Source organism: Acipenser ruthenus, chromosome 18 (genome assembly GCF_902713425.1).
Source record: "Acipenser ruthenus chromosome 18, fAciRut3.2 maternal haplotype, whole genome shotgun sequence".
Taxonomy (NCBI): Eukaryota; Metazoa; Chordata; class Actinopteri; order Acipenseriformes; family Acipenseridae; genus Acipenser; species Acipenser ruthenus.
Window position 1 is genome coordinate 31,296,303 of NC_081206.1, and position 19,120 is coordinate 31,315,422.

At 42.9% G+C, this 19,120-nt stretch overlaps 2 protein-coding genes and 1 long non-coding RNA gene across 14 annotated transcripts in view; 1 reads left to right on the top strand and 2 right to left on the bottom strand.

The window, feature by feature from the left end:
• Window positions 1-35: 35 nt before the first annotated feature.
• Window positions 36-14,669, bottom strand: LOC117415748 (protein salvador homolog 1-like). 3 transcript variants are annotated; one of them, XM_058990590.1, is made up of 6 exons: window positions 14,402-14,669; window positions 12,916-13,011; window positions 9,911-10,387; window positions 3,469-3,739; window positions 3,037-3,192; window positions 36-2,340 (listed from the first exon to the last, which is right to left on the bottom strand). In XM_058990590.1, the coding sequence occupies exons 1-6, from the start codon at window positions 14,496-14,498 to the stop codon at window positions 2,127-2,129; spliced, it is 1,311 nt and encodes a 436-aa protein (XP_058846573.1). In that variant the 5' UTR covers window positions 14,499-14,669; the 3' UTR covers window positions 36-2,126. The 3 variants fall into 3 exon arrangements, with proteins under 3 accessions (XP_058846573.1, XP_058846574.1, XP_058846575.1); XM_058990591.1 differs by lacking the exon at window positions 14,402-14,669 and adding an exon at window positions 13,288-13,375; XM_058990592.1 differs by lacking the exons at window positions 12,916-13,011; window positions 14,402-14,669 and adding an exon at window positions 13,056-13,369.
• Window positions 13,479-17,053, top strand: LOC117422008 (uncharacterized). Its single transcript, XR_004547600.3, has 2 exons — window positions 13,479-13,536; window positions 16,282-17,053. It is a non-coding gene; the product is annotated as an uncharacterized LOC117422008 (long non-coding RNA).
• The window catches only part of LOC117421955 (ninein-like), a 34,901-nt gene continuing 32,641 nt past the window's right edge, over window positions 16,861-19,120 (bottom strand). For 5 of the 10 annotated variants that reach the window (XM_058990532.1, XM_058990531.1, XM_058990528.1 and 2 more), the window contains one exon: window positions 16,861-18,818. In XM_058990532.1, the coding sequence (XP_058846515.1) occupies window positions 18,603-18,818 (216 nt within the window). In that variant the 3' untranslated portion in view covers window positions 16,861-18,602. The remainder of the gene's footprint in view (window positions 18,819-19,120) is intronic. The other 5 variants (XM_058990534.1, XM_058990535.1, XM_058990539.1 and 2 more) reach the window with 2 other exon arrangements.

Sequence of the window (19,120 nt, forward strand, 5' to 3'; positions counted from 1 at the left end):
GTTCCAAACAAAGAAAATCATACTTCACACAAACCTTTCAAGGGAAACTTTTTTTTTTGTTTGTTTAATATAAAGTAAAGGGCATGGGTAGATGATATTGCAGGGTTAATGTTTACACACATGTATATTGCACTATAGGGAATTAATAAATAAAAAGATCCTGGGAGCACAGCCCAATTCCAACCCCTCACCCCTCCCCACCCCCGTGATCTAGGATAAAAAAAACAGTATGTAAATAATTACAGGAAAATATTATCTGTACAAAATAAATCTGTCATTATAGGTAACAAAATATAAGGAGCCCCCAGCGTGAGTCTGGGATTTAGGGAGTATGTATGGGCAGCTGGTCTGCTGACTTCATTCATGAAGGTTCTTGTTATCCCTGGAGCTTTCTGGAGAGTACTCACAGTGCAGGACATCACTGTTTGAACAGGGCGCTGCTAGTCTAATTTAGACATCTGAAAGCTCAATGTACCGATTCAAAGCTGACACTCGATGCAGGATGATGAAACGTTGGAGACTGTCCGAGTAGCTTTGGGAGGCTGCAGCGCATGTCCACTGTAACCACACCGGTGTGGAACAGCTTCCCAGCAAATGAACAAGACGACTGCTTCAGCACTGACCCCGGGACCGACACGGACGCACTGTTTGTAGCAATGCAACGGACAGATAGTTCATTAGATTGCAGTTAATTGAGAACATGGTTCAGGGATGGCAAGAAGACTCCTGTTGCACAGCAGTGTCACCCATTCCAGGTTTTAATACAAGTTTGATTATTTGTTTATTTAGCAGACGCCTTTATCCAAGGCGACTTACAGAGACTAGGGTGTGTGAACTATGCATCACAGACGAAAGAAGGAGCACAGGGTAGTTAAGTGACTTGCTCAGGGTCACACAATGAGTCAGTGGTTGAGGTGGGATTTGAACTGGGGACCTCCTGGTTACAAGCCTGTTTCTTTAACCACTAGACCACACAGCCTGCTTGTACATTAGCCACATTGTACAGGAAGCACAGGTGTGTCTTATTAAACTCATAGTAATACCAGGAATCGATGAAACTGCAATGCAATGGGAGTCTTTTACCTCTTTAGTCTTTTTTTTTTTCCCATCCCTGTGGTTGAAACAAAGACCTGGACTGGAAGGGCTGAGGTTTCGTCTCCCATGTCTTAATCCTTTGGTTGTAAAATAACTCCCGTAAGTGATCAACTCTTCTGCACCATGAACGAAAGCCGGTTGTAAATAAGAGCACATCAAGTTCCACGCTGAAATCCAATACAATCTGCAACTGGAAGTTAAACACCGGTCAAAGATGGTCTAAAAAGAAAATAAAAAATCTGCTATCGATGGAAACAAACAGGATTCTTTTTTTTTTTTTACTTACAAATGTAGCCTTGGGGCTACCTGAGCTTTAAGAAAGTGGTTCACTAAGCTGCTGGGAATGGCTCGCTGCTAAGCAACATCATGAAGTTATTCCCACTGCAGCGCAAGGACCCACGTCACAAACAAGAATCGGCAAACATTAGTGTTCAACTGAAAACAAGCAATGGAGGCTGCTTAATTAAAACAGGTGATCTACAGGCAAGCAAACAAAACATTGCGGCATAAAACAGACAGAAGTAGAAACAGACAGTCCAGGTGTCCAGAGTAAGAGTCACTCCTTTAGGGCAGACACAAATGCGTTCTTGTCCTGCTCTAGCTTATTCATTATTAATACAGTCGCACAGCCCATCACTTAACAGGGAATTAAAAAAAAAACTCAGCCTCCTGAAGACAAAGCTGCAGCGTATTATTCGTATTATTATTATTTGTCTACAACCCTGCAGCCAATAAATAAATGATTATAAGATGCCCTCTTTCTTCCTCCGTGATCTTCAGTTCTCAGAGCGACATTACCTCGAATGTGCAGTGGGGTGGTGGGGGCACTAACTCAATCTATCTGGACCCCTCCTCACCCCAAACCTTGTTACAGATCTGAAACCAAACAAACGGACGGCAAGTTATTTAAAAGCGCACTGGTAAGTGTAGGTGGAAACACCTGAGTCCAAGAACCTGTGGAAGTGGGAGATTAAGCCCATGTCCTCCTCCTCCTCCTCCTCCTCCTCCTCCTCCTCCTCCTCCTCCTCCTCTCACATGTTTCCTGTGAAGTTCTTGCTGTGCTGCTGGGCGTACCACTGCTGCCTCTGCTTGCGCGTCTCCAGCTCGCTGAGCAGGGCCTGCCTGTAGGTCTCGTAGGACTTGACGATGCGCTCCAGCTCCTTCATGAACAGCAGCTTCAGCATGCCCTGGTACGTGTCCAGATCCACCAGCTGGAACAGCTCCCACTTCAGGATGTGATCGTACCTGCAGCCCGGAAACAGCACCGCAAAAGCAGGGTTATCAGGGGGGACACAGGACACGTCAAGGGATGGAAACAAGACCCCCATTGCAGAGCGGTTAAACAGCACATGCAACAGGATGCAGCTGTTCACATAGAGTTGTATTTGAAATATCTGCATAATCCTGATTCTGGGTAAAAAACATACAAGTGACATTTGGCAATCTAGACACTGATGAAGAGCTGGCTTTGTTCCCACTGAAGTTCAGCACAGCGACACAGGGGGTAAAGGGGCTCTCTACATGTGGACATGAGAACCGGAGCTCAGCACATAAACCGAGACATCAGCTGTTTCAGTAAAGAAAACCGCGTCGGTAAGCATTAGCCTCACACAGGCACACTATGGGTTGCAATTACATGAAGCTTAACGCAAAATTAAATGGGCAATTATCAAGCAATTTCATGGGCACACGATCCTGTTTAAAACGCGGTTGGTGAAGTACATCAAAACGTGTTTTTTTCCTGTGGGTGCTTTACAAGCACTAACTTTGAAGAGTTATACTTACTGTAAAAGATATGAACCCATGTGTGTCTACCCTGCAGGAGTGTTTTCTTACTCCAGGCAGTCCGTGCTTTTGGGAGGTGGTTGTGACGGTGTAAAGGTCCGCTGTGTATTTTTAACATTACACACGCAGCGATTGTAACTGTGATGCTGTACTCACTTGAGCGGCGCTCTGGCATAGACCTGCAGCCAGTCTGGGATCTCCGCGGTGTGGTAGGGGTTTGCCGGCACCAGTACAGGCTGATTGCGGTCTGCCTGCCGTGGCTGGTAAGTGACAGGAGGGGGGAGAGGGGGAGGCTGGTCATAGCGAGGGACACTGCAGGAAAAAAAAATAAAAATAAAAAATATTATCTATGCACTGGATCACCAACAGGGAAACTCAATACCCATGCATTTCAGTTCCCGTGCATAGGTTTGCAAGTGTATGTAACCTTAGTTTTAAAATTTAGAAGCACTGGTGAATCCTGTGACAAGCATTTCAACTTCAATGCATCCAAACGCATTTGTCCTGAAACAAGTGGACCAATTGAGGACGGAGCATGTCTGGAAAGCGATGCTGCTGTGACTGTGCGGCGCCCTGTGCAGACCGTACCTTGGTGCACAGGGGTGCCTGTACTGTGCCCTCTTGTTGATGTGGTCCACGTAGTAGACCCCGAACTCTGCAGACTCCACCTTCTCCCAGCCCGGCGGCAGGCCCTCCCTCTCCAGCGGGTGGCTCCAGTGGGTGGTGTTGGTGTTGTGGTCGATGTAGTACTTCCTGCCGCGGATCGTCCAGTCCATCGTCCAGCCGGGGGGCAGAGGCAGGTCATCTCCGCCTGGACTGGTCAGGTTCCCCAGAGACTTTGCCTGGATTCTTCCAATGGCTGAGTTAATAAAAAAATAAATAAAAATAATAACAGGAGAACCAAATAAGTTTTTTGCTATACACAGTTTTTTTTTTTTTTCTCTCCTCTATTTCTGGATTAAGTACTGTTTTAGCAGGATCAGCCAATATCTACAGAAATTATATACACACACACCAGCTTTCAAGACCACATTATTTTCCTCAGGTGAGAAAACCGATGATTCCTTTAGGTATGTCCTCTGGACAGGCCAGTGTGCATTAACATACTGTACTGTACTGGGAGAAAATGGATATTTAATTGATTGTAATGGTAAATGTTTGAGGCAGGGTTTGTGACAAGTAGGGGCAGATTATAGCAAACCAACCTAGTTTCTTGGTGTGCGCTCTGCAACGCACTGTTCAGCAGTCACTGCGATCCTGAAGTCACACGAACACAGAAACGAGACTTTGGAATAGAGCTGGAAACTGAACAGGATCTCTCAAGCTGCAGGGAGCTCGCTACACAGCTTCTCAGAAGAACATTTTTAAAAAGAGCAGCCGAGTGCCTGGATGGCGTCACCGTGCAGAGCACTGAAAGTGCACTGCTTAACGCCCACCTGAAACAAATGAGTCAGAAATCTCTATGCCAAATTTCTAACTCATGAGGGTGTGCTGCATTCCCCATGTCATGCAGGGAAGACTCTCAAACACACCCCCTACAGACAAGGTGCAGCGCCCAGGGGTGCTGCTGCAGCATCGAGACGATGTGAACCCCAAGGCTGGAAGCCGTACTCGCAGACACGTTTTCACGTGAAACACAGGTGGCTGTCGGGAGCGTGCCGTCCGTTACAGGATACAGAATGCATTTGCATAGCTGCGGCTCTTTGGATAGGTGGTTTACCTCTGGATTATCAAAACGCGTGCTGCACAGTTTAGCTGCCGATCTTTAAATCTTCAATACTAACATTGTGATAACTGTCTAGATCCACTCCCGCAATTAAGGTCAGAGCCCTTACACAGCTCTCCTTTTACACTCTGAGACTCACACACAGACACACACACACACACACACACAGACACACACACAGGCACACACACTGCCCTGGAATAATTTTCTCCATCACATAACATGTATATATATATATCAACATAAAAATGAAGAAAACAACTTTATTTGGACCACCTGAATTGGAATGATCCATACATAAGCTTTTCGTGTTGCGTACTGCATGTTGTAAAAAGTTGACCTCATTTATAACTTCTGTGGTTGGGCATATATTTCATATATAGACCAGAGGGGTCTATATATGGAATAAAATCTTCTAGATGCTCATGGCAGCTCTTAACATAAGAAACAATCCAATATGGGAAGGTTGAGGCAATAGTCTCAGCATACAGATGTAGCAGCACAGACGTCATGCAAACTAACTGAGGTTCTTCCCTAGGCCAGAAAGACAGCTGATTCAAACAACTGAACATCAAACCTTTTAGAAAACAGCATCTGGTTTAAAAAAAAAAAAAAAAAAAAAAAAAGTAAAGAGAAACATTCATTCAAGATAAACTGCTGTTGAAAATTTACGCAAGCATTCATGGCCAGAATTCAGAGTAAATGGTGGGAAGCATAAAATCTTTTTGTTTCCCAGGAGAGGAACACTATTCCCTGCCAAAAGATCAAATCAGTCCCCCAAAAAATAAAATAAAAGCCACTCTATCCAGTACTAGATTTCACACTGTAGAAAGTTTACACAAAAATCATGCATACAAAAACGGTCTGTTCAAGACAGGACAGCCCCTCTTCATTTCTTTTCTCCTGCTGCAGCAGTCTTATTTCTCATGTTGATTTGAACACAGATTTAAAATTCAGGCGCACAGGTGGTGGGGTTTAAGTCAGCACCAAGGACTGGATCCCAGTGCTGCCCTGTATTAAACCTTCAGCGTGCTGGCATGAAGCCCTGTGCTGGGAAACCCTGAAAATATGTATTGTGAAGCAGAATGAAAGGACCCAGAAGAAAGGCTTACTGGAATGACAGCACCAACACATTGTGCATGTGAATGGACGCTCACAGCTCCAGCTGCTGAGTGGCTGGAATGTGGGAGGGAGCTCCACTGCAACACGCCCTCCTCCGCATCAAAACACATTCGCCTTGCTCTGGAACTATAGGCAGGGACACATTGTTGCTGCCAATTTACTGCAGAACAGACTACGAAAAATAAACAAATCAATTGAGCTAATGTAAGATTACCAAAAAAAACAAAAAAAAACACAACACACAACTGTCAGATCGGAGGAGGCTCAAACGCCCTCAGAACGTCCGTGCTGTGCTGGGACTCGCTGTGGTGAGGAGAGAAAAACATGATTGGGACATTCCAAATTGGGGGAAAATAAATAAATTAAAATAATAAAAAAAAAATAATAATAATAATAAAATAATAATAAAAAAAATATATATATTTATTTGTGCCTTTGTTCCAATAGTAGGCCTTTAGAAAACACATAACAGGGTCATGATTTCTACTGATAGGATGCAGCTATAAATTGAAGAGGTCACATTAGATATCTCCACATAATTTGCAAAGACTGAATTCTATTTAAAAAATATTATCAACACAGACAGACACACCACTGTCATCAACAAATGTGTTTAACTTACTAGGAACTGTCTGGAGGGAGGCTGGGTGTTCAGATACAATCCCAGAGCTCGGTTTATGCACTTTACTCAGAAGGGGAAGCAATGTTTTAACTACGACAAACATGCCGGGCTCTTCCAAGTACCAGCGCAGTGAACTTCGGAACGAGAAGCATGTTTATTATTTCATGGGACTGGCCGACAATGACAAACTCCAGGGCTTCGAGATTCCTGGATTAAGCCTTTGTGAAAAGGGCCCTATACTAACTGTATTAAATGTGGATTCCCATGAACACAGGGAACATACATTTAATACCAAGTCAAAGACACACTAGCCTGTCATTATGGAGAGGACCCTTCTGAAGTGAAAGGTAACTCTCTTTGCTTGCGACAGTGGAAGCACCACACACTGTAGCTGTGCTGTACTGTACATACACGGAGCAGTGAGACGCACAGTCAGTACAGTACAGCACATCTTTCCTGTTCACGCTGACCACACGCTACACACTCGCACCTTTATCTTGCTCGTACGCTGTTTATTTTAACAGATTACAGGGCCTCAATGCATATTGGTGCTAATTCAGACACACTTGCCAGGGTTATTTGAGATTTATTTTTCCAGCTGTTTCCCTCTCTCATCCTTCAGAACCATGCCTTTGTATCTATATAAAAAAAAACAGTCATGCAGCATGCCAAGTGGGTAAAGTTTACTATCAAGTCTACAGATGCAGGCCGTGTTGCTTATTGTTCTGGCTAATGTGTGAGCCTCATTTTCCTAAATAAACTAACTGCTTACCTATTGTGGAATTCCCTAGCTCACTGCTGCGCTCCCTTGCAATTCCACAAGCGTACAAATTCCGGTTCTGAGCAACTACAGAACATGCCATGCTAGCAGCTTCACTACTACAGCCAAAGCAGGTGTAAAGGTCATAAGAGAGCAAGGTTACTACAGGACTGCATGGTAATACAGATATGCACCGTCTCAGAGAGCGAGGTTACTACAGATATGCACCGTCTCAGAGAGCGAGGTTACTACAGGACTGCATGGTAATGGAGACATGCACCGTCTCAGAGAGCGAGGTTACTACAGATATGCACAATCTCTAAAACCAACAGTTCCTAACACTGTCTACCCAATATAGTACACAAACCATGGACAGGACAGGAGGCCATACTCACAGCGCTGAGGACGTTACACTGCTGCTCTTTTTGAAAGACAGTCGACACAAACTTTGTCCACTGAAATTAATGACTCATAAACACTTATAACAGCAGCTTTGTGACTGCTTGCTGCAGGGTTTCTAAGACATCTTATAGAAGGACATCCAGGGTCAACGCAAGGCCAGTTACAGCACAAGCTGGACGCTTTCTGGAACACAGCGGCTCAACTGGAGGATGTAGCTTGTGAGAATGAAATGCCAAAACGTGACAGGTCAGCAGCCCTCCCATTCCCACATATCCCCAGTGAACAGAGAGAGAGAGAGAGACAGAGAGAGAGAGGAAAGGAAGTGCTTACAAACTTTAGTAACTTTTCGTTTTGTATTAATTATGAGGTTTCAGTTTTTGAGCACTGCGGTGTTTCTTACAATCCGAGTGTTTAAAGTTATGGAGCTTTGCTTCACAACACTGGTGTGCACAGTTAAGAGAAGTCCAGTACAAGAGGAAAGCATGTCATTCCTGTAACAGAGATGATTACACATTCTGATACTGCTTTCTACCTTTTGGAAATCGCACACTGGACCTGAGCCACCAACAGAGCAGAGCAAGAAAGGGCTTTGTGGGCTGCTGAACGAAACTGGAGGCAAAAGCAATGGCTTTACTGAAGTACTCACCAGATCAGCCTACAGAACTGTATACACAAAGTCATGGGCAAGTCCCTCCATGAGTCACAGCTGTGCACTGTACTGTAAACATGACAGTACTGTAAATATGCAGAGGTCACTGAGGCATTGTACAACAAGTCTCTACCGATCATTCCTGTATCTGTAGCAATCTCCTCACATGTCAACAAAATATTACAAGAATTTTGCAAGCATGCATTTAAAAACTTTTTTTTTTTTAATTAAAAAGTCTACAGACCGACATGCAGCTGGGCTGATGACAGTACTCCATTGTTGTAAATCTGTAGCCAGTTTTCATTGTCAAGAACTTCAGATGCAGTAAACTGCACCAGTTAAACTGAAAACTGAATGACGGACAATTTCAGAATAACATGATTGAGGTCTGAAAATAGAATTTTAAAAAAGTTGCCATTTCCATTCCAGCCAGTGTACTGCACTGTATATTTTCCTTGAATTCACCTCGGACATCCTGCAATAAAAGTGAGTCTTTCCACACATTGTGCCACAAATAATGCAAGGCATTCCAGTACTGCAATGTGCATTTCTATTATTAGAGGAAGCAGTTTATATAAGATGTGGCCTTACACAGTAAGCCTCTGTTTGGGCTTTATAAACTACATAATCTGTGTGACTGGGTCCTCCTTAGTGCTTATTCGACACACAGCACCCCCAGAGAGGCTCACCCTTCCTGAGGTTACACTAACTGTACCTGCTGACATCTTGAGCTATCCTTAGCCTCCCCCTCTTCAATTTAGCTTCTTTCTGCATCCTCTGGTGCACTTGTAATTGGCGGTATACAAGGCAGATTAAAAAACACTCAGGAACCAAACCGACCATCCGTCAATGCAAGTCAGGTTTCTTAAAACCAAATGCTAACCAATGCCTTAAAATAACATTTCTTGCCTCATTTGCTCTATTAATATTATAACTCGACTCCCAAGTCATTTCAGGATGTGCAAATATTTCAGATTCAACACTTTAGATTAACTGCTAGATCCTGGTAGCTTGGGCTGCTTGCTGCTGGAATGCTGTACACAGCACCTACTTTTAGATTGAGACTTCATGTTAACTGCCTTAACCCTTCACCATGTCTAAGGGGGCTGCCAATCACTCTGCAGAAGCACGGATGAGATTAAAAATACTGACCCTGTTTCCACTCCTGTTTTGTATTAAGTGACGCTGAGAGTTTGTTGCCACAAGAAACTGATCTCATGTAACTCTTAAACTTTTCCAGATCGTGGATTAAACTGCTGCCAGATAATCTGCAGGCTGAAACAAACTCCGCAGAAAGAAATGTCTTTGGTTTTATTGTTTTCTCAATTTTCACATCTGTTTGCTCTTTAGCAAGACTGAAATGTGTTCCTTGACGACTGGGGGGAGAATTCAATCTCTGGAAAGTGACCAAAGCTTCATTTCCACCTCCCTTCTCCCGTGCAAACGCTTGGGTAAAGGTGCTCTGTTGCCCGTAAACATTACAGATCTCACCCATAACTCTGAAGAACACTCAAGTACAGAATCGAAGTTAAACTTATTCAAGTAAAAAGATTATACTAAATAACGCAATTTGATTGGCTCTTGTAATATTGAAATTTGCATATCCCAATTACCCATAATAGCTACTGCTTTTTCTCACCTTAACTCAATAGATATATACTGTATATATAGATCTATCTATCTATCTATCTATCTATCTATCTTTACACAACATGCATAATAACCAAAAAGCAGTGTGGTGAAGCTTACCATTAGGATGCCTTCCTTGCGCCGGCCCCCTTTGGAAGTGATCGTTACTGTGCTCGTAGTAGTGATAGTCCTCGTGCACGCGGTCGGGTACGTTCCGCCGCCGCTGGCCCTCGTAGTACGGGTCCGGGGGGTAGTAATAGCGGCCGCCGCTGCTGCTAGCGTCTCCGTTCTCTGCCATGGGGTTCACCTCGGGCAGGAAGGGCTGTGAGCTGCCATACTCCCGGGGAATGTCAGCCAGGCTGCGTGAAATGTAGGCGGGCGCAGAGAGGCGGTTGCTCTCCCGCCGCGCAATCTCACGGGGCTGCCGCTGCACTGGCGGCCGCAGGAAACTCTGGTTCCGGGAAACGACGGCCTCGCTACCGGGCACCACTGCCGGCACCGCTGCCGCGGAGTAACCCGCGGGTGCAGAGTCCGGCAGACAGACGTCGGTCCGTCTTGGAATGGTCGGCCCATGCCGAATGAACGAGGGCATCAAATCTGCAAGAGCAAAGAGCAAAACCGGATTACTGTCAATATCGTTATTCACGTTACACAACATCACGCTGAAATGATATGGTGCAAGATGACATTTGCACAAGAGAAAGTGCTGGAAATTGAATTGTAAGACAGGGCAGTAGCAGGGCTTTGCTGAAATTCATCACTGTGGGGATACACCAATAGAAGTAAATCATTTCTACGTTTGTTTAAAAGGTGTGTGTGTGTGGGGGGGGGGACTAAGCATTCATGCCTGTACTGCACAAAATAGAAGTAACAAATAAAATGTATTTGTGGCACCAGACAACCAAATGGGGGGAGGAGAGGGGGGGGGGGGAGGATATAAAATTATAAATGATTCACTTTTCTATGTGCAAATTAAATATTTAAATGGTACAGTGCTAACAATACTGTATTGTTTTGTTATACAGGAGAGCAGTATCGTGCTCCCCCAGGGGAGAAGACAAACAATGTTGTCTTATTCACATGTATTACATTTGAAAACAGAGCACACAGTATCCCACTCTGCTGATCAGATCAGAGTGCGGACGTAACCTCCAGTGAAGCACCTGATCAAATCAGGTGTTAAATTCACCTGGCCTTTATTGTGAATTGCAAGAACTGCACATCCACTTCAAATCCAAGCAACAAATAGGACTTCCATTTACCAGAACGAAGGCACATTTAAATAAATAAACTTCAACTTTTGACGAAATTACCCGCTCAGGGAAGGAAATAAGACTCCTACTGCAAAGCAGTTGCACCCACTCTGTTTTACTAAGAGCTTGATTAGCCACAGTGCAGAGGTAACAAGCTTAGGTGTGTTATTAAACTCACAATAAAACCAGGAATGGATCAAAAACTGCTATGCAATGGGAGTCTTATTGACATCCCTGCCAATAATATACACCAGGGTCGGAGACTTGCATTAGTCCTACACCCAGTTCTGATGGCATTCATCACAGCATGGAGTTTGCAGGGTTACTATCAGAAGTTGTCATGCAGCTACAGTTAGAGGAACATTTAATTTAACAGGACTGCACCAATCTGCCACCTCATAACTAACCAAACTCCTCTTGGTTAATGGATAAATGATTTTCCAGTCATCTTATGTGCTTCAGCAGAACGTTACCCTAGGCTGTGAATTCTGCATAGTAATTAAACAGCCACTTGTATCCAGCTGATGCACAGACTAATGAAAGTGCATTTTCAGAGCCTGGTATTGTAATGGACTGATCTAGGTGTTATTTACACAGTGTAGTGTTTTATTATACAGCCTGTTAAAGGGTTTGAGTCTAACTTAAAAAAAAAGTAAATTAGATGCTTGAAAAACATTGCATGCATACCAGAATTATTTTTATTCCCAAATCCAGTGGGAATGCCATCCTGTTTCTGGAATTACAATGTTCAGCCTAGAACTTATTAGGAATTTGCTTGCTGCTGTTAAATAGTTATTTTCACTTATGTATATTAATGTAATCCTATAATTATACAAACACAGTCAATAACTGTACCTGTGAAAGTATATATATATATATATATATATATATATATATATATATATATATATATACACTCTCTGCTACTTAAAACAAATCACAGGTTTCATTATTATTATTATTATTATTAATAATAATAATAATCAGGAAAGTCATCCTCCGTGCACAGCAGAATGACCCCGAACCTGACTGAGTGAAAGCAGAGCAGTCCCTAACTAACACTGGCGCTATGACAGCATCGTCTGCTTGGATCAGAACTACTGGACACGTCCGAGCACAGATGAGAAGCAGCGGCGACACCAATTCACAACACGGGCCAATTACAACAAGCAGCAGCCTGGACCCTCCCTCACATCCCTGCTGAAACACCGCGGACGCATCACGCCGTTCACAGCAGAAGCTGGGTGGCTCTTCAGTTCTCAGAGTGGGGGTCAGCATAAGCTGGCGTGCATGCAGTTCAAGCTCCCCCACTCCCCGCGTGTTAATGAAAGGATGCAGACAGGACGGAGAGAGCAGCACACGCCACCCGAAAGGAGCACGCTGCTGCTCGCCGCCTTCACTCTTCTCGGTTTGGATGTTTATGTATTTTGAATAAAGTCGAGGATGGCCTAGTTTCAGTACCCGACGACACCGAGTGACCGCTGCGTATTGTCTCTACCGGGACTGTGCGCTGAACCGCCTGGCTGAAGGGTTTGTATGACAGGTTAGGGAGCAGTGTCCTGTCTTCACACTAACGAGGAAGGAAAGCGATGCTTAAGAATGATCATTTGTAATCTGTTTGGATTTGTAATATTATCTGCTCCTTCTAAATGCACAGCACTTAGAATTAGCTATTAAAAAAAAAACGCCCAAATGACCAGTTGATTGGTCACATTCTACAGTTCTCTTTTAACGTGATTAATAATAATAATAATAATAATAATAATAATAATAATTAATAATAATAAATCAGTACTACTAGTATAAAATAACAAGTCCTGCTTTGTGCATACTTCAGTAACAGCAATATTAGCACGACACTCCAACACTTACTTCTCAAGAGTGGTGAGGTTTCCTTCTTCACATACTTTCCGTGCACCTCGGCTGGTTTCGAAGCTTCGTTTTTACTCTTCTTTCGGGATAGCATACCTGAAGGTGCGGGGGAGACATCAATGCAATAAAAAAAAACTCACCCTCAATTCGCTTCAGAAAATCCACACCTCAAGGAGCGGAGCAGGGGTGTGCATTTTATTTAATGCTGTGCTATTAACAACACAGACCAAGTCGGAGTAGCAGCTAATCGCACTGCCAAAAAAAAAAACAAGGTAGTCAACGGTGCTAAACAGATTGCACCGCCGCTGTACGCAGAGCTGTTTTAGTTACTGTTAGACTTGACGAGTTGTTTTGTTGTAGTGTAATGATTACCGCTAGCTCCGCTCCAGACTTGTTTTTCGATACTCAGCTCTCCACACAAACTTTCATCTCTCTCTCTCTCTCTCTCTCTCTCTTTTTTCTCTCGGGATCTATGGCGCGCGGAGAGGTCTGGGAATGCTCACGCACAGCTGGACGTCGTGACGCTACGTTAACCCCTCTGGGGGCCAAATTTTGGTTGCCAAGGAAACCCAAGCTAAACTCAGCCATTGGAAACGAGCCTGACCACAACAACCTGCAAAGGTAAGTCTGCAATTCCCGTTGACTGTAGAAAAAGAAAAACGACTAAAAATATGAATACCTGTCAGCGTCGCTGCGTAGGTGAAGTGTTTCTGTAGCGTTAAGACGACTGTTTTAAAACAAGGCAAAATCTACTGGCTGCGGTCTGTTTGCGGGTTCCTATTACCAGTACACATTCTAATGCCAGTAAGAAGCCCCAGTAAGACTGCTTCCAGTAGTTTAACATCAGAGCTGAAGAAAGATATTACTTGTGTGTTGTTGACTGTTTAGAGAAAGCGCAATGAGGGGATATTTTAACAATGTGTTTTTGTGCAGCTACTGGCACTGTAACATCTGACGATTTTAGAAATCATCCTGACTAGAACAGCAGTCATTTCAAGAACCGTGATGATTTATAAAAACACAAACACCGCTTGGAGTCCCAAACACAGTCTCGCAATACCACCAATTCAATCGGATCTCACAGGAAAGGAAATCAAATTCCAGCAACTGCTGCGCCGCTGCGCCAGTGCCCACAGCGCTGCCACAGCATACAGACACCGCACTAATCCAGTTGATACGGCGTATACATTAAAACCACATCACTTATTTCAGCCTGCTTTCCCTCCATGTCAGAGGGCCATACGGCTGGAAATATACTAGTATTTATTTTGTACTGTCGTAGATTGAACATATTATACACATTAATTAAAAGAAAACAGTTTTTCGTAGTTCTATAAACAGTACTACACCGGTACAGAATATTGTGTACCGCACCCACAACTTCCTAGTAGTAGGACATGGTTTAACAAGCACACGTCGTGCACAATACAACAACAATAATAATAATAATAATAATAATAATAATGATGTAAGTCATGAAACTCACGTCGCAAAAGGGGTGGAGTTTCCTTCTTCCCAGATTTTCCGTGCAGCACGGGTGGAACTGAAGCGTGTTCAATTTTACTCTTGTTTCTGGAAAGCATACTTGAAGGTGTAGGGGAGACGATAATAATAATAATAATAATAATAATAATAATACCACCACCACCACCACCGTCGCTTCGTTTCAGAAAAAACAAAGCCACATCATATCACAGGTGTACATCCTTAGTGAACCGCATTCCAACATGTTGACCGCCTCTTTATTCAAAGCCAGCACAGGCTCACTGCGAATCTAACCCTTCAGAGCGCACACCACAATGTCATTGACTTTACAAGGCATGCATAACAATTACAGCTTTTTTCTTGAACCAGCAAAACCAGTTACTCAACCTAGCAACTTGCCCAAAGAACGTCAGCTTTTCACTATGTGATCAATGAGAAAGACTTCACCTACTCTCAATGTCCCACCCCAGCTCTTCAGTGTACAGTGTTTGCTAAGTTGCATAACTAACCTCATATTCAAATGTATGGAAATGCATCTGTTTTGAAAAGTTACTGTGCCTGACAAATCCCTGTTGACATTGCGGCTGATGGGCCACTCCTTCGGTACAGTTTTATTGGCATGTGGAACCTTGTGTTTAGCTTGGGTCCAGTCTGTCTAGTATTTATACCTATGATGTCCCAAAAACATATACAAACAACTTCTGCCCCCTCTTTTTAAGGTGTCCAGTGTAGCCTTCTCAGCTCATTATTTTCTCTGTGATCGAATAGTAATGTAAAACAATACAACAATTCTCAGAGTTTTAGAAAGAAAAAAACAAAACAAAACAACGGCATTCATTTTTAAATGATATTCTAGATCCATTTCTAAATGCAAATGGCATCCATATTTTCAAATGAAGAAAGCCTGCCAACATATTGCAAAGATCTGAATGCAGATGTTGCTAATAAACAGTGACCGAGCGAAGAGAAAGCACAAAACCCTTGAATTATTTTAAAATGTTGCCCAGCAAACATGTTACGCATGGTTCTGATTTTTGAGGCATGCTGGCAATACCAGTGCATATTGTATTTCACATATGTTTAGTAAGCAGGCACATGGAAATTGAGCATCTGGTTAGATTATGTTTCTTTCCCCGGTAAATTAAAACTTGTTTGGTCTTTGTGGTTCTTCTGCATTACAATTAATTTCTTCTTAGAGACATACTTTTTATGTGGTCTTGCATTCAAGACTAGTCTGATTTTGAATATTATAATTTGCCATACATATAACACAGCTTTGAGTAGGCTGCTGGTTTAGAAGCGCTGGGGGAATACAAAAAAAAGCAAACCAATACTTTATATTCCTGCACTGTTGTCTGTATTCAAACACATTTTGTGTTCAATTTATTGTTTTTACAGGGTTATCTACCAATCCCACAAAACAAGATGCTTCCATCTGACTGGCCCTATCCTAGATAGACATATTCAGCTGTGGTGAACACCATTCTAAATAAAAAAAAAAGTAATCTCCATGTAAATACAGTTGCCACGTTACCATTACGTATGTCCTGGCTTTCATTGATGAGTTAGTAATTTGTGGTAACGAGATCCCCCCCCCCACATCTCCTTGCATCTCTCCTTATGAAATCTGCAAATTGCTTCAGAGATGAACACCTTCTAGTTCTAGCATTATACAGTACAGTGTGGTCCAGAGCGTGACTCGCATGCAGCAGTTCAATTCTGGGTTAGATCTGCAGTCACCTGATCTGCTATCAGTGTAATGTATCTTTCTGAACGTCACATGCTGCAGGTAGTGAATGAAAGTTTGTTTCCTGGACCTCATTTCTAATAGATTTTTACATTTTTTTTCCTGTGTTGTCACTTGCTGCCCTGTACCATCAGGCAGTGGGCAGATCTGTGAAGGGCTTGATGCGAATGTGAAATATGCACCATTTATTGGTGAAAGGAAGAAAAAAAAAACGGGTTTACAAAACAGGCACATTTCTGAGTATTCTTGGAGTCTCAAAACTTTCTCATTTGTATTTTCACATGCACGGAGGACTCTGGGGACACGCAGCAGCAGCATTGTTTTGAGCTGGGAAAGGAGACCCTTCCCTGTGTATTGCTACACCTCTTCCTCTCAGCCATCAGCTGACAGCAAGATAACAAGGCAAACCCAACATTCCTCCTCGCACAGGCCGTTGTAGCAAGACCGTGGGGATGAGAGATGTGGGTTTGGATGTCTGTTTTCCCTGCAAAGAACACTCTGGTCCTCTCCCTAAGCTGCTTCCTGGGGGAGAAGCTACTGCTGCCGTTATAAAATGCAGATTTTAAACCATTATTGGCTTTCGTGTGAAATCCTCTGTTCTAACACAGACAGACTCCCGTCAATTCAACCAAAACACTCAAGTCATCCAGGAGAAAAAACAAAGTCAATACCCATGATGTCTGTATACAAAATACTTTTATTTATTTCTTCTTTTATGCAAATTGGAAAGCGTTGAACCAGTTTTTGTCTCATTTACAGTTCCACACAGCTCCAAGCTCACAAACAAGATATACAACAATGCAACTTCAATCATATCTGTAGGAGTGTAGTATAGAAAATAACCTTCATGAAAAAATCTCTCTCTCTCTCTCTCTATATATATATATATATATATATACACATACATACACATACACATATATTTATAGTCAAATATACAAATCCAGTAAAAACCCTTCAATGGGAACCAATAAAAGCAGCTTTGTCTCCTCCAGGCCAGGCTTTGCTGAAATGCCCACTCGTCTGGATCATTGATATTGACAGTTTTTTGGTTTTGTTTTTGTTTACATTTCCCCACCATGCAAATATTGACCATGTAAGTACCTTTTGAAACATTATTAGTAGTAGTAGTATTTCAATTGTTGTTGCTGTTGTCATTGTGTCTGTCTTTTCTTTCCTTTTTTAACATTGAAAAAATCCGCCAGGAACCAAAACTAAAGCAGGTACTGCGGTCCTTTCCAGGATCAAATCAGACGTTTGTAGAGAACCATGGGAACAGAGACACCACACTGCGATACACGGCCCAAGGAGTTAAAGTATCGACATGCATGCAATGGTTTGATCACAATCCAGGAATGTTACAGTACTCAAGCAGAGCTGAGCACAGCTTGTTGGTGGCAGTATTGAATGGGACAGCCCTTTGTAGGACCGGCAGCTGAGGCACTTGGCAGAGAGGGGGCGGGGCACACAAGCACCTGTAACATTGCTTAAGTTCAACACACACCTCTTCTTAAATTTCAACCATTCATCATGTAGTCATTCAGGTCAGAAACATCTGTTGCAGTGGAAAAACAAAAAAAAGTATTTTGTGTTTTACATACAGTTTGTGCAGATGTATTGTTTACTTAATTTTGCACTTGAGCATTTGCTATTGTACACCGTAGGTAATATACAAGCGTTTGCCAAACGATAGCAATTCCTTTTCTATTTTGAGTAGAACCCTCGATTGTAATGCATTGATTTATTTCCTTTGGATACAAACTCCACACTGATGCACCATCTCTTATGCTATAAAGACATGTACTGTATATACTACAGTGGCTATCAAAGCAGATACACCATGGATTGTATATACTGTACACTGGTAGGAGGAGGAGGAGGAACAAAAGTATGACAAATAAAGGCAGTTCAGTCTGTTCTTTTTAAATACTTTAAATTCAGGACTCGCACAAAAAGAGGCAGCCTAACGTCTCTGGCAGCTTCAGGCAAGGTTAAAAACACTGATTTCTTCAAACATCATAAAGTGCATCTTCAGATCTGAAAATCTATTCTTATACCAGACTAACAAGCCACGTGTTAAAAGTGGTTGATGTGGACCACTCTAGAAAGCTCCACCCAATGACAGAAATGAGCAGCACCACAGTCAGAGAATATACTATAAAAGTGTAACATCATTTTGGTCCTTGGAAGCCATTATACACATTGGGACAAAAGCAAAAGTATTTTATTTTTTTGTCTACCGAGCCAGATCCTAGAGTGAACCCGTTTTGTATTTTTCTTTGTTTTTTTGTAAAAGGAACTACTATTCAGTAATATATAACAAAAAAAAACTATTAAGGTCTGTAGGCACTCCTAGGTAGGGGTGTGCTGTGACTAGTTTAGAGTAGGAGGGGTGTAGATTCGGGGTTGTGGTATAGATGCAGGTTTTGGGTAGAACATTGGTGGTAAGGTCGTGCTAGGACCGAGTGAGGTGGTAGGGTACGGCAGTGAGGGGCGAGGGACTCAGGTCCCTCACAATCTTGTTCAGGCTGGAAATCTTCTCCTCCAGCAGGTAGTTCTTCTTCTCTGTGACTTTCTGCCTATTCTCCGTCATCTCCAGAGCCTTGAGGAGCTGAGAGTTCTCAACATACAGGTCCTTGATCATCTCGTCCGCCTTGGTGTTCCTGTGGAGCTGAGAGAGAGAGAGAGAGAGACACAGCAAGACATTACTGGACAAGTGGGATTTCTCTTCCATTCACTTTAATATCTTAAAATAAAACAGTACAGTTGGGATTGGCGAAGCCTAAAGCACTTGCCATTTAATAGCTGTAACTAGATAACGATATCATACAAGTGTACATGGGAGATCACAATCTCGCTCACTAGTACAAAAGCCTTCACTCTGTCTGGGATTGTATCCTCACTGAAGACTCTTACCTCCTCATACACACAACGTGCCCTGCAGGTGAGAGGTAGTGGGTATTGGGGTGCAGG